Raw genomic sequence first — 18,967 nt, 5'->3', positions numbered from 1 at the left:
AAGTGCCCTAGTTTTTTTTCTTTTGCTATTGCGGAGCTTCTATTTTTGTAATATTTTCCATTACCATGGACACTTACTCAAAATATACCAAATTACTGTTTCTTTTTGTTTCCGGGCTATTACTTCAAAACCGTTCAACGCAGCTCCATAAAATTTTCTATATATATCAGACAAGTGCCCTAGTTGTGTCTTTTGCTGTTGCTTTTGGGAATTTTTTTGTTTCTGTTTTTCAGTTTTACAACACTCGCATACATTTAAAGTTATACTTGAATAATTTTTACGTACATGTATATTCTTTAACCTTGATGTATTTGGGTTTTTATACCAACTGCGGGGCGCGGGTGATAATGCCACGCTTTGCGGCTCCTTGATTTTCCACATTCTGGTTTGAATTTCGCCAAGCAATTCATTCCAATATGATTGTTTTAAAATCAAATCGGATGTTAGGATATCTATTTTGAAAGAGACGTTATTTCGTTTCCAACTGAGCAATGGATTACAAATTTAAAAAAAAAAATAGCAAAGTGATATATCATGGGGTCAAAATTTGGCAACAAAGTAAATAAAAATAAGGCTTGGGCTGTATCATGTACACTAAATCTTTTTTGTATTTTCTCAACTGGTCATGCAACCTAGTACGGTACTTAGTATAATCTTTTGACCTTGTTAACATTTTCCATATTTTCTATAAGGATTTGTTTTATATCGTTTTCTGTATTGTTCGTAACACCTATTCATGTATCCCGTACTGTGCACTGCAAGTACGACACAAAGTATTGTTTTCCGTACCATATCATCATCTCTTCCGTAACGGGTACGGATATTCGTCCTCTTTCCGTGGTTAAGTTTATAAAGGGAATGCTTCAAGCAATCTTCAATACGCCGTTATATTCACTGATGCCTAATGGTTGATAGTTTTTCTGCAGATCAAATTTTGAAAAGACATGCCTACCGGAAAAGAATCGTTGGTACACGCTGCATGTGGAGAAGCCAGGACGAGGGAATGTGTTGACGTGGCTAAAGGAACATATGGTAATTCATCATTGTATAATTACATTATATTACTGTAAACTGCTTTATTTTCTTGCATTTAATATTTCGCGTTTTCGTTATTTGCAACACCGTCGTTAAAGTTATATTTCATGCGAATTTCACTGTAACGATATGTCACTTAAACATTTGATATTTGAACATGGACATGTAACTCGATGATTTAGCTCCCCAAAAGCATATGTCGGCTTATAAGAAAGCCGAAATCTAGGGATCATATATTCCTGATTTTGAATAAAGCGCCTTAATCACCGCCATATACAGTACCTTCGAGTTTTGTCGGAATTCTTTATCGTATCATGTGACTGAAGTTAACACGACCTGCACGTGGTGAGCCAGGTAACTAACGTTCATATGTAACCGCACATAAGTTTGCTTACGTTTTCCGTCTGGCTAAAATATATATATATCAATATGAGCAAATCATGTTGGTACAATTTATATGTCCACAGAGTGAGTATTTGAAACATCTAATTCACACATCGCCGTAAAATATTGTGTGTATCAAATATTGTAAAATGCGAGCATTATTTTCTTTGTAGATTCAGCCTGCTGAGGTCGACCACAATTTTTGTTTCTGAAAAAGTATTGACATTTTCTCTTGGTTTCACAACTCTCGCATCACTTCGATCTTTCGAGCCTATTTTTTCTCGTGTACACGTTAAAAAGATTTTTTACTTTTATTTTTAAAATACTTCCAGTGCTGCAGCTTTATAAAAAGTTGTAAAACAGAAAGTTTAAATCTCAGACAGACGGGAAAAAGTGTGTATAACACTTAAACAGTTTTCTCTATGACAAAAAGACCGAAAATTGTAGACCACACCACTTAAAGGTATAAATTCGCAATCAGGGACCTTGATTTCACGTTAGAACTCTTTCGCGAAGTTAAGCGAATATTTTGAAAATACAGTGGTGTACGGTCTCATGTTAATATGTATATAATGTAACAGGTAAATCGCAGGCTTTTCTACTTATATGAAGGGTGGTGATGGTAATGAAGCTTCATCTGCGTTATACAGCATTCAATCTCATGTAATTTTACAGCGACGTAAATGCGTGTTCACGCCCATCTACTTTTTTTCATGTCGTTTTTGCAAATTGCGTCGTGAATCATTTATTTGTATTTATTGATGACATTTTCCGCGATGATCTTTTTTCACCGAAATTTAAACGTATGCGAAAATTTGTTGGTTTACAATGGTTTTATCTATTTTGCTGTTGTTATGGAACCGCTGATATATAAAAGAACGCCTTATTCTTATCAAGTTCATAATTCTAACCAAGAAATCTATCCACAACATCATTTAAAATCTCGAAATTATTAGCTTATTGTAGCTAAACTATTATTGATGTTGATTATTCTTCCATTGCAGATGTTACTAAATTTGTTGAAGCAGTCAAGGGAAAAGGTGCAAAAATAAAAGACTTTGAAAAAGTCTTTCAGATCAAAGATGCCAAATTACGTGATTTGATTAACCCTCTACTTATCGTAGCAGCGTTTGGGTCACCAGAAACTATCGACCAAGTCCTCAAATGGATTCCTCGTAAGTTTAATTGGAATGAACGCAAAGAAATAAAGCCAGGGTTTTTGGGAAGCGAGTTGGACAAAGCAAAGCAGACGGACGCAACACCTATGTATGTGGCAACATTAACGAAGAATGTACCGTTCGTGAAGGCTGTACTCAAACATGCAGATGAAAGCGACATGGCTTTATGTATGAAGAACTTAGAGCCACGTAGTCCAATGGAAAGTGCGTATATGATTGAGCTTGGTGAACGACTGAAAAAGGAACACTCAAAGCTTAAACCGGCAATTATACCTGGCCATAAAAAAGAGGCAGATGGTACATGGAAGAGAGCAATTGTAGTTTATTCTACGGAGATACTAGAAGAAAAGGATATGAAAAAAGAAGATGTGTGCTTGGTGATGTTGAGAAACCCAAATAAGGTCGACGGAGAGGCAAAAATAGTATCGCAGAAGAAAGAAGGCAAAACGATTTCTAAAGCAGACATGGACAGAGCCAACAAAGCCATAGAGAAACACAGCAAGCAACTTTGGCATGACCACAGTAACCTGAACATTATCAGCGTTAGTCCTGTTCGGTCTAAAAACAAGGGGGCAGCATTAGAACCAGTCGTCTGCATTGTGCTGTATTGTAGCACCAAAGGCTTCGTCCCTCTGGGAGAGAAGGAATTTCCGAGAAAACTTAAATTGGGCAACAGTGATTCCATTGGCATTGATGTCCGAGAAGGTTATTTCGAGTTGGGTGTGTATGCAGCTTCTCCAAGCACGGCTTTCCACCAAGATCTGAAGATGGGATGCAGTATAGGATCACTCATGCCCGGCAGTGGAACATTAGGTCCGTTTGTTAATTACAACGGTCACTTTTGTTTCCTTACCTGTGCCCATGTATTCTTTCAAAATATAAATGTTGATTTCACCGAAACTACATCCAATCGTATTGATGTTTACCAGCCCAATTCAAACCTACCAAATCAAACTTCTTATCCTTGCGGAAATGTAGAAAGAGCCATTCTAAACCCTAATTTGGCAACCAGCATTGATGTTGCTGTTGTGAGAATTTGTGATATCAATCGAGTACCAGCGAGAGGAAGATTTGCCATGGATGACATCCATAGATGCAAAAGAACAGGTGGGGATTATCGTTTTTAAATTACTTTAACTGAACAGAAATGGCTGGAATAAACTAAATATGTAAACTTAAAAAGGCATCGAACAACTCGGTTATACATTATTTCATTTAGATCGATTTTATCCTTATAGTTACGATTTCAGCAGTTTTATATATCTAACTTGTACATTAGTTTTCAATATCCTGTATGCTTGCATTTTTTTTTAATTCAGGGTTTGACGAATTACCCGAGTACAACGATGGTGCGACAACCATAGGAATGTCCCCGGCGTACCCCGTAAGTAACATGGTTGTCCAGTTCGGAGCCACAACTCACCTGACGAAAGGCAACATAATCGTATATGGTGCGCAGGTCAGGCCACGCACCGAAATTTTTAATCGGGCACCATTTTCGCCTACGTGTTATAATGGTCTTTACGAAGTGGAACCGACTAAAACATCAAACGTCTTCAGTGAACCCGGTGACTCTGGGGCAGCGGTGTTCATGCTTGATAAAACAGAATTAGGCTGCCTCGGTATGACCATTGGCGGAACTTCCTTTGGAAATAGTTTCGTGACACCTATAAAACCACTGCTTGATGTTCTATCGTCAAACAGCAATACATGCAAAATGGCTACATTTAATGTTACCCCAGTACCAGACGCAATGGATGTTGATTAAATGATGGCCTTGGCCTTGAACAATGACTATGCTTAGTATGAAATATATAATATTATATTTACTATGTTATAAAATATATACATGTATGTTATATAATCACATTGAAATTAAATTATACTTTAGGAGAGCAGCCACAACCGCAATTAATTAATGCTTTATTTGTACAAAAAGTCCATTTCTCTTCCGACAGTTGGACAACTACGTTTAACTTAAGCTATACAGCCATGGAAATAAAACAAAGGCACATGATGACAGGGACATAGTCGGTACGTTTGATGTTATAAAATAACTGTATTGAGACAATATACAGAAAAAAATATCCCGTTACAGTCGCTGACACCGCGTTGAAAAATGGATTGGAGACGAACAAAGATACCAAAGATCTAATCGGATCACCTCGTCTTTTTCTCCGAAACTAAATTTGGAGTACAGTAGTAACCTACAAATGAACGTGAATAAAAGTACATGGACACCTAATATTTTACTGTATACTTCATGCATTTTTACTTTTTTTTTCTTTGAATTTTTCTTACTTCATCTATTGACGGATATCAACCAAATTTGGTATGCTTACGGATAATTGCCTACACTTTCAGCTCATAATACTTTTCTTTTCATAATTATTATAGTTTTCTTTTATTTATTCCTTGAGAAAATCTTGTCTTATTAGCAGGCAAAACATTTGCGTAGCCTTTTAGTAAAAGTTTACGTGGTGTACAAAAATAATGATATTTTGAGGACAAAAAACATCGCAATATCATGCAATTATTATGAGCTGAAAGTATAGATATTTTCTAAAAGTATACCAAGATCTTGATATGTGTAATACTCTCTGTTTATATTGTCATAAATTAAACCCGCTTATTTTCGAGAGTAGAAATATCGCAATTAACACTTAAGGATTTTTTACGAATTAAAATTTCGCGATCTGGCAAAAATATAACTTAATTGTTACCAATTTTTCGCAGATTAATTTTTTCTAACTCAATAATGTATCAACAAAATTATTATGTATTTATTATTTTTTATCTTCTATGTTGAGTTTTCATATACATGTATTGCAAACCAAATTATTTTTGCGTGCGAACTATTTTGATGTGTACGAGTGGATTTCGCGAAAATGTATTGCCGCTAAAAAGATTTAACTCCAAGTACAGTAGAGCGTTTTACTAGTACAACGCGAAAATAAACAGACTTGAAAATGTCATTGAGTATGAAAACGCGAAATCAAATCGCCGCGGAAATACAATAACAGTAATATATAACTAGTATGTTGTTTTACTGTACGTGTATCATCTTTCAGTGCATACATGTATTCCATTAATATATATTATTGTATATGATTACACATGTATGTCGTACATGCTTAATTCCATGTATGTTCATATTTATGTACTGATTATGATTTCAAAATGTCTTTTTATAGTTACACTTATATTTATACTTTTATCGACGTCTGTACATGTGTATTATCCTAGTCGGCATTATCGACCTTTCATTGATGTACATAACATATTTGTTACCACATATCAACATCTGTATCTATATTTAGAGTGCATTTTATTACAGATATATTCAAAATCAAAATAAAATATATATCTACAAAACAGATTTGGTTTATTTTGTTGTAAGTATTAATAGGAAGTGACGTTATGTCTTTGACACCATAACATGAACGTTCTACAAACCAAACATCAATAGTCCTGATAGTTTCTTCATATTTTTCCATAAAAAGCATGTTTAAATAATATATAGATAGAACACGTAAATGTGCTTGTCTAAATATATCTTATGTAACTGTATGTCCCCGGATGATTACCAGTAAATATACCATGGTAATGAACGTGACCGCGCGCACCATGGGGAATTTTCAGTTATTCGGTGTTTTCCTCGCTACGCAGGATCTATGTTTCAAAATTCAAAATATACTTTTTAGCAGAACTACACAAATGTACTCCATTATGACGACTTCAAATTCGCTTCTGTTCGCATACTGTATCGTGTGTTGCTCGATTTGCATTTTTACTCGGCGAGTCTTAATTGATAATTTTTTCGAAGATTTAATGAAAGTGAGTGCGATTTTCATTTCCGGATATCGTCATTGGAAAATAAATTTGGTCTTTTTTTGTTATATCAGAAATATTACCAACAACATTATATATGAGAATTTGAAACCTAGAATTCTTAGTGTCTTATTTTATGATTTCGTAAAATGGAACTTCAACAAAACTAAATTCATCACCTTGTTGGATTTCAGTTGCAGTTGTGTGTGGATTGCCTATTGCAAAATCATTGTGGTGGTTAGTGACCCCGCCATTCAAAGAGTAATAGTATGTCATGCGACAAACGAATGCAACAATATCTGACAAATGTATAACGCCGTGACTTAACTTTCCGTCACACTGTCACATTATTTTTTTCAAATGGCTGACTGCCACCATAGCCGAAATCAGTCACCATGCAAAAATAAATTGCACAGTGAGAAATACAGACAGTACACACAGACATCTTGCTGGTAGGCGAGGCGAGTCCAACATGCCTTACAGATGGTATGATTATCCAATAATTCACAGTTGATAGATAGAAACACTTCCGGATAAAAATTTAATCAAATGAGTAAAATTTGATAGCTTAATAAAACACTGAAACAATTCATTTTATAGAAAAATCATATTTATATACACAAAGACTGGTAATAAATAAACAGAAAATCCAAACCCATAGAGTTCTATCATGATTTAGATGTGTCCTTCTTATTCATTCTCAATGTCATATTCTGGATCACTTTTTCCGTGGACGATCTTTTACTGAAGTGGTCTGCATATATTCCTTCTGGTGTCATCAGATAGGTGAGCAGGGTGTGGTCCACCTACACACAAACAGTGAAATATATATAAAATCAAGGATTTATAAGTGAGAAGGATTCGTGACTGTCTCTTTACATTACTAAACACCACGCGAGACCCCTATGACCCGGAATAAAAACCATTTTTCTCAACAAATACTTGTCTTATCGAGTAAAACGAAACACCAATGTAAAGTTTATTAAATTTCACAACGTTTATTACTTGCTTTAAGAATGGAAAATTTGGAGGATATGTCTTAAAGTTGCTTTAATAGATATATGACAGCTCATGAAATGACGGCCCGCTTCAGAATGTAAGACGGTAACCCTCGCACCCGCAAGCTACATCAAAGGCTGCGCCGGCGGATATCAAAGGAAAATCAGTCGTCGTCTAACGTCACGGTTAGTGCCCAAACACAAAAGCTCCTGCCTTGTATTTCCCCAAGACCCAGTGTGACTTATCCTTCTCATATACGTCCTTGATAATATTGATATTGAATAATCAGTATTTTTGTACTGGTATGCCAATTAGTCTCGACCTACAAACGTTCTTTAACTGTTTGTCATTACATTATATATCAAGTGTTATCCAATGCTTCGTCTCAGAGAAGAAGTCATTTACCGGTAAATGGAAATAGCCAAATTGACCATTTTGACCCTGGCCCTCAGGTCCCCACAATATGTAAACTTTTGAATCGCCACCCCATGATGCTGTTAGTGCTATCCCATGCTTAGTTTCAGAGAAGAAGTCATTTATATGAAAACAGCCAAGTTGAGTCTTATGGCTCCACCCCTCAGGCCCCTGGAGGGTCAGTTCCATCATTTTTTTAATTTCGAATCCCCATCCCATAAGGATGCTACCATTGCAATATGAGAGTTATTGAATGCTTAGATTCAGAGAATAAGTCGTTTATATGGAAATAACCACATTGATACTTTTAGCCCTGCCCTTCAGGCCCCCGTAGGGTAAGCCACACAATTTGTACATTATTAAAACATCACCCCGTAAGGATGTTACCAATCCAATATGAGCGTTATCCAATGCTTAATTTCAGAGAAGTCGTTTATATGAAATCAGTCAAATTGTCCACTTTTTGCCAGTCCCTCAGGCCCCCTGGGGGTCAGCCCAACCGTTTGTACAATTTTCATTTAATACCCCAAAAGGATGCTACCAGTCCAATTTTGTTTAATTCCGACAAGTGGTTATGGAGAAGAAGCCAATTATTGACAGGTGGATGCTGGACGCCACGGTATGGCATATAGGCCATTGGCTAGGAGAGTCCCACATGCAACCCCCCTTCCAAACCGAACCAATATTTTTCTGAACCCGTATGACCCACTGATCACAAATCAAAATGTTAACATTGTATAAGTTGGGATGAACTTCCAGTGAAGTCATCAAGATGGCCGCCATCTCAAATTTCACTAAAAAACGAAAAAATAGTCATAACATTGACATTTTTCAACCGAATTAGACAAATGGGGTATAAAATTGACCACAACAAAACAACAAATACATGTCAGGGCCAAATAATCCAATTGGTGTTTGACTCAATAAGACAAGTATTTGTTGAGAAAAAACTGGTTTTTATTCCCGGTTCAATGGTGATTGTTATACCATCATTTGGTTTACATAACATCACCAATAACTCTTTTGCCTATTTCCAGCTACATTATAGTGATCGCGAAAATTCAATATATGACGCTGAGAGATGGTTAAATTACATATATATAAAGTCAGATTGTGTTAATTGAAAACTGCTAAAATTTGTGATGCGATCGTTACCAGGTAATCTCCAGTCTCATCCTTATCTCCATACTTGAAGTAGACATGGAATTTTTGGTATATATTTTGTAGTTGTTCTTTAGTTCCAGTCAGTCCCAGGAGTTCTGGTGTGAATTCTGTAGACAAGCAATAAAACACTTCATCTGTAGTAAACTCCATGTAAGGTATGAATGATGATATGATGGTGATCACATATGTCTATCATGAACCAACCAATTTTGTGTTTGATTACATTTATATATTAATCAAGCATCCAGAATTTCCGAAAAATTAATTGGCATGGAAGCAATAAAACTTGAAATCATGAAATTTAATTTCCATGAAGAAGTGGTACAAATATATGTAATTTTACTGCAAATTTTAGCTGGTTTACATCTTGCTCTGGCAATTAATCTCTAGAGTATAAAGTCCAGTAACGGTGAGGTGTGGCACACATCCACAATAAATGATAAAATCCATATACTAATTCTAAAACAACACAATCTGCAAAGAAGGCATCACACATGATACCTTTCCTTTCAAGCTTTTAAAAACACATATATTAAGTTTTTTGAAGTGCATTTCATTACATGCATTGACAACATTTCAAAATTTCAAAATTTGTTATGATCAAAAATTGTTTAAAAATGAAGTCAGCAGTGTGACTAAAAGATTTTCTTTTAAAAGTAATACAGACAGAAGCAGTTAAGATCAAATGAGAACTGTTGTCAAGGCGACATCACCAGCCAGGGTCATATGAGGACAGGTGTCAAGGAGACCCCAACAATCAAGGTCATTTGAGGACAGATGTCAATGGGGTCACAAACAGTCAAGGCCATATGAATACAGATGAATAGGATGTACCAATAATCCAAATCATATGAGGACAGGTGTCAAGAAGACACCAATAATCAGGGTCATCTGGGGTTAGATGTCAAGAAGACATCAACAGTCACGGTCATAAGAGGATATGTGTCAAGGAGACACCAACAGTCAGGGTCATATGAGGACAGGTGTCAAGGAGACAACAACCGTCAGGGTCATATGAGGACAGGTGTCAAGGAGACAACAAAAATCAGGGTCATATGAGGACAGGTGTCAAGGAGACAACAACCGTCAGGGTCATATGAGGACAGGTGTCAAGGAGACACCAACAGTCAGGGTCATATGAGGACAGGTGTCAAGGAGACAACAACAATCAGGGTCATATGAGGACAGGTGTCAAGGAGACAACAACCGTCAGGGTCATATGAGGACAGGTGTCAAGGAGACACCAACAGTCAGGGTCATATGAGGACAGGTGTCAAGGAGACAACAACAATCAGGGTCATATGAGGACAGGTGTCAAGGAGACAACAACCGTCAGGGTCATATGAGGACAGGTGTCAAGGAGACACCAACAGTCAGGGTCATATGAGGACAGGTGTCAAGGACACACTAATAATCAGGGTCATTAACATGTAAGAACAGATGTCTTTTCAACAAAAATGGTCAAGGTAATATAAGGGAGATTAGAGATATTGTACCACCAACAGGAAGTCCATATAAGGGAGATTGGAGATATTGTACCAACAACAGGAAGTCCATATAAGGGAGATTGGAGATATTGTACCACCAACAGGAAGTCCATATAAGGGAGATTGGAGATATTGTACCAACAACAGGAAGTCCATATAAGGGAGATTGGAGATATTGTACCACCAACAGGAAGTCCATATAAGGATAAATGTCAATACAATATATGACAGCTTTAGATAACCACAAAATAAATTCTACACTGTAAGCTACATTCTCACCTTCACAATATTTCTTCATGATCTCCTTTGTGTCCCTCTCAGGGTCAATAGTCACAAACAGAGGCTTTACTCTTGGACCATCAGGCTGTTTGTCTTCAATGGAAAGATACATTTACAGTAAAACCCTGTCATAATCAACCTCTAGGGTCCAACAGACTTAAAAAATCAAAAATGCTTCACCTTTAACCATGAATTTGTTGTTAATGTGTTTTACTTTATTGTCTGTTTTTTGTTGGTTTTCTCATAAAAATCATCTATTGGCACTTGATGGAAGATATCAATTAGATAGCAACTTGACTGGTGGCCTTTTGATATATAAATTAAACATTTCAAAAGAAGAAAAAAAACCTATATATGAATTGTATGTCTTGAATTAAGATCCATCAAAAATTTGATTTGATGAAGAACTGATTTAGGCTACGATTTTTCTAATGTTTCATTGTTTCTGACAGTAGCTGGAACATACATTTGTACATTATGTGATTAAGTCATTTACCCCTAAAGACACATTGAACCCTTCTGATTCAAAGGCTGGAACGGCTTATTTCAAATTTTCAGGGGTGAATGAATTAAAGAGACAATATTTACATGGAACACACTTCTGTCTATACTTACTGAAATGTTCCACTACTTTGGCAATCTTCTCCAACTCGTCAGGGCAAATATCAGGACAGTGAGTGAAGCCAAAATAGATCAGCAGCCATTTACCAAAAAATTCCTTGTCTGTCCTCTCGACGCCATTATGATCTGTTAGTCTCCATGACCCACCAAGCTGTGGACTACCAACATTCTCATAGGTAGCTATCATTTTTTCTGAAAGACAAAAAGATGAAGACAGTTACCTATTACTTGTAATATATAAACCTCCATTCTCATGTTCAATTTCAATTTCAATTTCAACAAATTTTATTGACATATTATTTACAGTCAAGAGGATTAGACAGCAAGCAAGGCCTATCTAAGTCTTCTCCTTAAGGTGACAAGTGGCAAGAAGTATAAACATGTTGTTTCTGGAGTCAGTTTTCCCCTGTATGAAATTTACAATGAAATTTACACAGGAAAAGAATAATCTATCTGATTTCTCTGATCACAGTCAAATTTTAAACGTTTGACATTTTTTTCAGCGCTCATCATGAAAAAGCAATACCAATCTGTAAAATATTGAAATCCAAGATGTCTGCTGTCAACCCATCATCAGATATCCATGGTCTATTGAACTCCACTACACTACGTACACTGATCACTTATAATTATCAACCATTTGTCTCCGGCGATGCTACAAACCATTTCTCAGGTCCCTTACTGATGTATATGTGTCAAGGTGACAAGGTAATTAGGGATGAAGGGAGATTTCATTTGGTTACAATTAACCCCATGAATACATCAGGTGATTTATGATGAGATATATCCGATGATCATGTGACTATCAATAAATCATTTTATAGTTAGTCTAGTTATGCTTACTTACTGTACAACACGGTGTAGAAATGTTTATTTTTTGTGGCTGCTGTGAAACCATGAATTTTTAAACTCCTAGTTTCACAATCAATTTTGTTTGAAATGTTATAGTCAGTATTGATCCATCGACTAACCATGGATATTTCTATACACAAAATATACATCAAATTACTAAACCTAGAAAGAATGTTCACACTACTTTTTATACAAAACAAATACCTTTCTTCCATTGCCTATCGAAATATTCATAACCAGCATACACTCCAGCTAAGCACGCTGTCATCACTGCAAAGTGTTTCCAACTCATCGGTGTCTAAAAGAAACAAAAGTATATCATTCTATACAGAAGATATATATCAAAATAAGTAATGATGTAAAGTATATATCGTATTTGACTCAATAAGCGCCTCTGACCCAATAAGCGCCTTTCACTCCATTTAGGCCTCAATTTCACTAACCTCAAACTAAATTGATGCAGACTCTACAATGAAAACTGTGTACAGGAATGTCTGTATATTTTTTCTCTCTTGCAAATTGATTTCTGGCTTACTCTGTGCAATAATTAAATGAAATATTAATTAACACAAATTTATAAGCATCCTGGGTGCTTATTGAGTTGAATATGTTTACCTGGGTAATATAATATTATTTTTTCAAAAAAGTGACTTTCGATGAAGTTTATTTCAAATTAAATTTTTTTAATATTTTAAAACCATGTAAAAAAAATCCTACAGGCCTAGTGTTTATTTGTTTTGTGATTACATGATAATCATATCATTAAAATCATCCTAACCATTATTTTTACATAATTAATCTGTAAAAATATCAATCATCATTAATAAACTTTAACCTTATGTTTATATTATTACCTCTCTATTCATCCTGCTTGCACATCGCACAATCACAGTGGGGTTTTCCTGCAACTTCCTGCGGAGAAAGTTCTGTGAAGTTGATGTTTGATGCAATAGCTTCTTCTGAACCTACAAAAAACCTTTCTAATTATTTCATCCACAAAACTTATATCTTTCTAATTATTATGATTCTCTCAACAATCCAGTTTGATAATCACTAACGATTACCTTACAAATTACTTTTCAATATTTCTAAATCAAGATATATATAATTATTACGGATGTGTTTCATACAAAAATATAATTCAAATCATATTACTTTAGTTGTCTTTGACATAGAACATAAATAATATTGTATGTCAAACTTTTAAACAATTCTGATGTTATACCACCCCAATTTACACAATTGGAAGTATTAATTTTATATTTTACTGGACTATGCGCATTAAGCGAATCAAAGACCTCTAATTTGCATTGGATAATAATTTTCTCTGAAAAATGTCAATTGGATTATTTGGGGTGTATGTTCTTAAGAAAAAGGATGGCCATAAGACACTACCCTGATGAACTCAATGTTTTGGATAGTGGAATTTAAAAGTCAAAACACTAATATTAAACAGATGTTTCTGAAAATTATCCGAGTCCATATGCTATACATCAACCTCTGCGTGACTATGGCATTAGTGGAAATTTTTGTCATATACATTTGTTTTTCCGACAAAAAATGTCATAAGCAGTAACGCGAACGTTTAAATAAAATTAGTTGTACATCAATGGATTTGTTTGGAAGTATAGATATGGGAGTTATTTTAGCCACAGTATAGAAACAAACTTCTTATAAATTGTGTGTAAAATGGTAATCAGAACCTATTCTTAAATGAACATGAAAATTATGTGGATACACGTGAGTACGGGAGTATATCGTAGCTTAATGCCTGAAAGTTATTAGAATACAAATCGGCTGTAAAGCGGTATCCAAATCAATTGGAATTAACAAGATGGAAACAGTTTTCGAAGATGTCTCAACATTTATTTTAAGTGAACTTCAGTATTCCGGAAAAATTAATTTGTATAGATGACATTTGTATGAGTTCTTGCACGTCCATATTAAATGTGGCTTGTAGAAACAGAATGTGGCTTCCAAGGATCAAACAATGTAATTATATAGTATTTTCTGCGTAACAATGCCAAATATTTTGTGTAATAATGCAAAAGTTTTAAGTAATAATGCCAAAAATTTTGCGAAATAACGCGAAAGTTTCGCATAATAATGTGATAGTTTCGCAAGAATACGCAAAAGTTTCATGTAATTACACAATTTTTTTTTCATATTCTTCTACCAAAATGAGCCTAATTGGCTTTTGTACGTACAAGTTTGTATAACATTACCATTGGACTGGCCATGGCTTGATGACCTGCAGGTACATATACAAAATGTACAGCTCATATTTAACAGTGGTTCATACTTTTAATGTTATGTTCCATTTAATTTGTTAGGTAAAAATGTGATATTAAGAGGAATGTAAAAGCGTGCTTTGGTCATTTATGTACATGCATTAAAGTATATGATATTGATGTGACCATGATAAATGATTCATGGAAGGTTACATTATATTAAATGGAGTTGTTTTGAATAAGAAAAACTTGTGTTGAATTTGCTTATTAACTTTATTTATCATACTATAACAGTTACATAACTTAGACTGAACATGTACATTGTACATTTTATGCATCAGTGATGACGTACATTTTTGTACATTGTATAATGTACTGTGCATCAGTCATGTACATGTATTGGAAATCAACAGATCAAGGAATCCACCTATGCTTACAAAATTTAATTTTAGAAGCTTGGTTGCGGTTTGTTTCTCAGGTAAAAGCTTGGATTTCGACGCGCCGTAACTTTGTTATTCTTGTACCGATTTCGGCGCGGTTTTCGACTTCTTCTTATTTTAAATATGATTGATACAAAACAAAAAACGATAATATACACTGGATATACTCTTTAAATGCAATATAGATATAGACAGATAGACCTGTACACAAAATCACTTACGCAACCATGCAATCTTGTAATGCTCCGGTTACATGGAAACAGACTTGGCATGCACACAGCGCACATCTTCCGTATTAAAATCCTTTCCATCTTGAATAATTGAAAGTTAGTGTGTGCTTTCACAATGTTATAAAAGATTCATCGAAGGGAAAACAGGTGACAGGTCAAAGCGTCGGCGAAGAGTTCATGGGCGCAGCCATTTTTAATCAAGGGACGTCACTCTAGTAGGCCTAGCATGACCGGCTAATATAACATTTAGAGAGGGATCCGGATCGACGAGTCACTAAATTACTTCGTAATGCCCATCGGAAGTTTCTCAATATTGACATCCAATATTAATGGATTTGGCCTAGACCTATCGGGATCGATCATTTAGAGATCTTCCCCATAACCAAAGAAAAACAAACATCATGTTCATGTTTGATTTTATATATATTGTATTAGGTAATATGAAATGTTAACCACAATTAGAACGTCAATTATATACATGAAATTCAAGATTATCATGTACAATTGTACATGTAGGTCTATATTTTGTTGTTTTCTTATTTTAGTGTAACTATCCTATCTTCACAATTAAATATACCTAAATAATTGGTAAATTCATGTTTTTTTTTTAATTATTTAATATTACACAATCAAAATGTTTGTAAATACTGTAAAATTACAATGTACACCGTACATGATATCACATCGACTGATAAACTGCAGATCGATCACTATAGAGATGTTTAAATTTTCTTCAATTAAACGTTTTCTCATATTGTGTTAATTGAATATAGACTCAGACAAAAGTTTTGCGCAACCTACATAATTATATATAGATTGCTATTTTCCCCATTTGGAACATGCAGATCTTTGTACAATGTACTTTTCCTTATCAACTACAATATTGTCGTTTAATTGTCACTACGAGAATTGGTTTTGCTACTATACCCTATAATTAATTTCCAATAGTACATACATTTCAATTTCAACAAATTTTATTTCAAATATTGATATTTGAAAAGGGATTGAACAACAGGCATAGCCTATATAAGTTCTCTCCCTAATACATACATTCAAACCTGTCTATAAAAAAGTTGTTTTTTTGGCCAAGTTGCCCATATACACAGGCCATGTTTAGACTACAGGTAGACACGGAGTGCACGAGGTTTAGACTACAGGTAGACACGGAGTGCACGAGGTTTAGACTACAGGTAGACACGGAGTGCACAAGATGTACATTCAAACCTGTCTATAAAAAACAAAGTTTTTTTTTATGGCCAAGTTGCCCATATACACAGGCCATATTGTGTTGAAATTGAACATTTGGGTGACTGAGAAAGCGGTCTTTTATATTAGCAGGTGGTCTTTAAACAGAGGTGGTGGTCGCTAATGCAGGATTGACTGTCCCGCAAGGCGCAGCAAGACATCCTAAAAAATCCCGGGGCCCCTGAGTTTCTATTAATGTCGTAATATCCACCCTGGAATATATGTCATAACAAAACTGAAGGCTAGTCAGGAGAAAAAAAAACCTGACCCGCCGAATTATGGGATTACAGAGACTTCCTTTAAATCAAAGCCATACAATCGTAAATTACCGTCTTAAATTGATTCTTTTGATGTACATAAAATGACAAACTACCTGCTCCTGCGTAGGTTGTTGCACAAATTGCCTCAGTTTACGACATACTTCAGGGGTGGATATAACGACAAAGTAATTAACCTATATCTAGGATGGTAGCACGAGAACAATCCTCGATACTCCAGGGGTTCCGATCACTTACGATCTCGACACCCCTGGACTATCTCATAGTAAATCTGAACCACTCACAGGTCTGCAAAAAAAATCCTTTGAAGCGACGCCCTACTTCAAAGCCACACAATCAACTAGAGTGTACCGTTATACCGCTTTTTTGATGTACATGTACATCAAAGAACTAAATTATCTGTTCTGTTTTACTATGTGTGTGATGCAAGAGAACGAGAAGAATGCTACCTAAAACCGAAAAAAAGGTTTGCGCTTAAATATGTTTTCCTTTGATCAGTCTCGCCGAAGTCTTCTTTCAACCCAGATCGAAGTTTGGAGATTTTCAATTAAAAATCATATTGATATCTGTAGCAATATGCCAAATGCAAACACATTTTTTCAAAAACATACTTATATAACTGTAATATATATGTAACTAACATAATATAATTCTTATACCCGATTTAGCTCTTTTGCTGGTTGTTTTGTGATGTGCCTTTTCAACATATTTTACTTAATTATTTTCACTAATCATCACTGCGACATCTTTTTAGATGTATCTATTGGATTTTTTCTTTTTCCCCCAAACTTTTACTAGGTTTATTGTAATTGAAATGTCAAGCATGAGGGAAGTTATATACTTTTCAAGAGAATAATTTAATCTCACATGAGTCTGTCAAGTGGACAGGGATATCTCAACATGAGTGAAAAATTTCGACCGTCACCCTTCGGCAAGCCTCGGGTTGACCAGCCAAAATCTTTCACTCCAATATCATCCTCCGATATATTTATATTGGTAGTTTTAGCTTTTCCATTCGTTCTCTATATATATTTACATTTGCTTGTCACTTCTACTATATACACCAACTAAGGCAAAGTGAAAAATATGACGGTATAACTGACACCCAAAACGTGACCATTGTGACGTCACTAATGTTGACGTTGCGACGTCAACTGATCACCGTCAAAACGGCTGTTCCGTCTTGTCGATAAAATCGTCGTTGATAAACGGTTTTCCTGGTCTAGCTTAAACAATGTTATTGCAGAGACCCTAAAATGAGTTGATAATGTAAATATAAGCATTAAACTATCTTCCTATGGCATCTATGGTCTATATAGATGCCAGAGCTTTGCAAACAATCATATCGCATTATGAAGATTGTCTGCAAAGCTCTGGCATCTATATAGACCATAGATGCCATAGGAAGATAGTTTAATGCTTAAATAAAAGATCTCTAAATCCGTGTATCAGTTTGGTGACTCCGCTGTATACCTAATATGGTCGAACTAATGCCTTGAACAATTGATTTATTTAATACATGTATATTTTGCTAAATTTGATAACTCTTTTTTGTTCTCTGTTTCTAAATGTTGGGTCACAGACTCTGTACGGAACATATTGGGTATATTCGAGACATTCCGGAATATCCCTCCGTGACTCCGTCAGGTAAAAGTTATCGTTATTTAATTTCACAGTTAAACTTATTTTAGATGTTTTCTTACGTCATCTGTACAACTTGACAAAACGTGCGGAAGTTCCGTGTGTTAGAGCCGCCGCTCCTACGTGTCTATTCCGAATTTGCATATTAAAGAGTTATCTGCACTTGCGGGTAGGATTGATTGTAACGTCATGTATTTGCGAGCGTAACGTCATACTTTTCGGAGAAAACGACGTGAATTGCGCTCACAAAACAATGACGTAACAATCGATACCTACCCGCAAGGGAGCTAACTCTGTAATATGCAAAGACGGAATGCTGTCAATTATTACAGTACATTGACATACAGATGTGAAAAATATTAAATACTCATAATTTCATAATAGATAGTGCGAAATAGGCGCCGTTCATAAGCTGGCGGAGAGGTAATGGTAACGTAAAAGTGTCGATGTTTACTAGCTGTAACCTATCACTTATTATAGGCCTTTACAAGGGCACCTTAGCGTCTTTGATAATAAACCCGTCATTGACTTATTTAAAAAGACAGCCAAAATGTTTTTAGTACACAACAAAACCGAATTAATGGTGACAAACCTTGGTTTATACACGACTGTGAAAAACGTTTCAAAATTCTGAAAAGTATAGTGCAAACCGGAAAAC

General features: G+C 35.3%; 2 protein-coding genes across 2 annotated transcripts; one reads left to right on the top strand and one right to left on the bottom strand.

Annotated features, from left to right (window-relative positions):
- The first annotated feature begins 863 nt into the window (after window positions 1–863).
- On the top strand, window positions 864–4,842 carry LOC138319046 (uncharacterized). The gene is made up of 3 exons (XM_069261935.1): window positions 864–1,032; window positions 2,424–3,704; window positions 3,917–4,842. The coding sequence occupies exons 1-3, from the start codon at window positions 945–947 to the stop codon at window positions 4,363–4,365; spliced, it is 1,818 nt and encodes a 605-aa protein (XP_069118036.1). The 5' UTR covers window positions 864–944; the 3' UTR covers window positions 4,366–4,842.
- A 2,108-nt stretch (window positions 4,843–6,950) lies between these two features.
- LOC138319053 (protein SCO1 homolog, mitochondrial-like) lies at window positions 6,951–15,371 on the bottom strand. The gene is made up of 7 exons (XM_069261949.1): window positions 15,137–15,371; window positions 13,099–13,209; window positions 12,449–12,542; window positions 11,387–11,584; window positions 10,772–10,864; window positions 8,997–9,112; window positions 6,951–7,234 (listed from the first exon to the last, which is right to left on the bottom strand). Exons 1-7 carry the CDS (start codon window positions 15,224–15,226, stop codon window positions 7,097–7,099), a joined length of 840 nt encoding a protein of 279 aa, XP_069118050.1. The 5' UTR covers window positions 15,227–15,371; the 3' UTR covers window positions 6,951–7,096.
- Between the last annotated feature and the right edge of the window lie 3,596 nt (window positions 15,372–18,967).

The sequence above is a fragment of the Argopecten irradians genome, chromosome 1 (assembly GCF_041381155.1).
Source record: "Argopecten irradians isolate NY chromosome 1, Ai_NY, whole genome shotgun sequence".
Taxonomy (NCBI): Eukaryota; Metazoa; Mollusca; class Bivalvia; order Pectinida; family Pectinidae; genus Argopecten; species Argopecten irradians.
This window is presented reverse-complemented; position numbering and strand designations above follow the sequence as displayed.

Bases quoted from the DNA above. Each gene is read 5' to 3' on its own strand.
- LOC138319053 (XM_069261949.1), bottom strand. From the start codon at position 15,226: ATGGAAAGGATTTTAATACGGAAGATGTGCGCTGTGTGCATGCCAAGT. The intron at 10,865-11,386 runs GTAAGTATAGAC...TTTCCATTGAAG, and splicing joins CAAAGTAGTGGAACATTTCA to ACAAACAGCCTGATGGTCCA. The intron at 9,113-10,771 runs GTGAGAATGTAG...GCTTGTCTACAG, and splicing joins CATGAAGAAATATTGTGAAG to AATTCACACCAGAACTCCTG.
- LOC138319046 (XM_069261935.1), top strand. From the start codon at position 945: ATGCCTACCGGAAAAGAATCGTTGGTACACGCTGCATGTGGAGAAGCC. The intron at 1,033-2,423 runs GTAATTCATCAT...CTTCCATTGCAG, and splicing joins CGTGGCTAAAGGAACATATG to ATGTTACTAAATTTGTTGAA. The intron at 3,705-3,916 runs GTGGGGATTATC...TTTTTAATTCAG, and splicing joins CCATAGATGCAAAAGAACAG to GGTTTGACGAATTACCCGAG.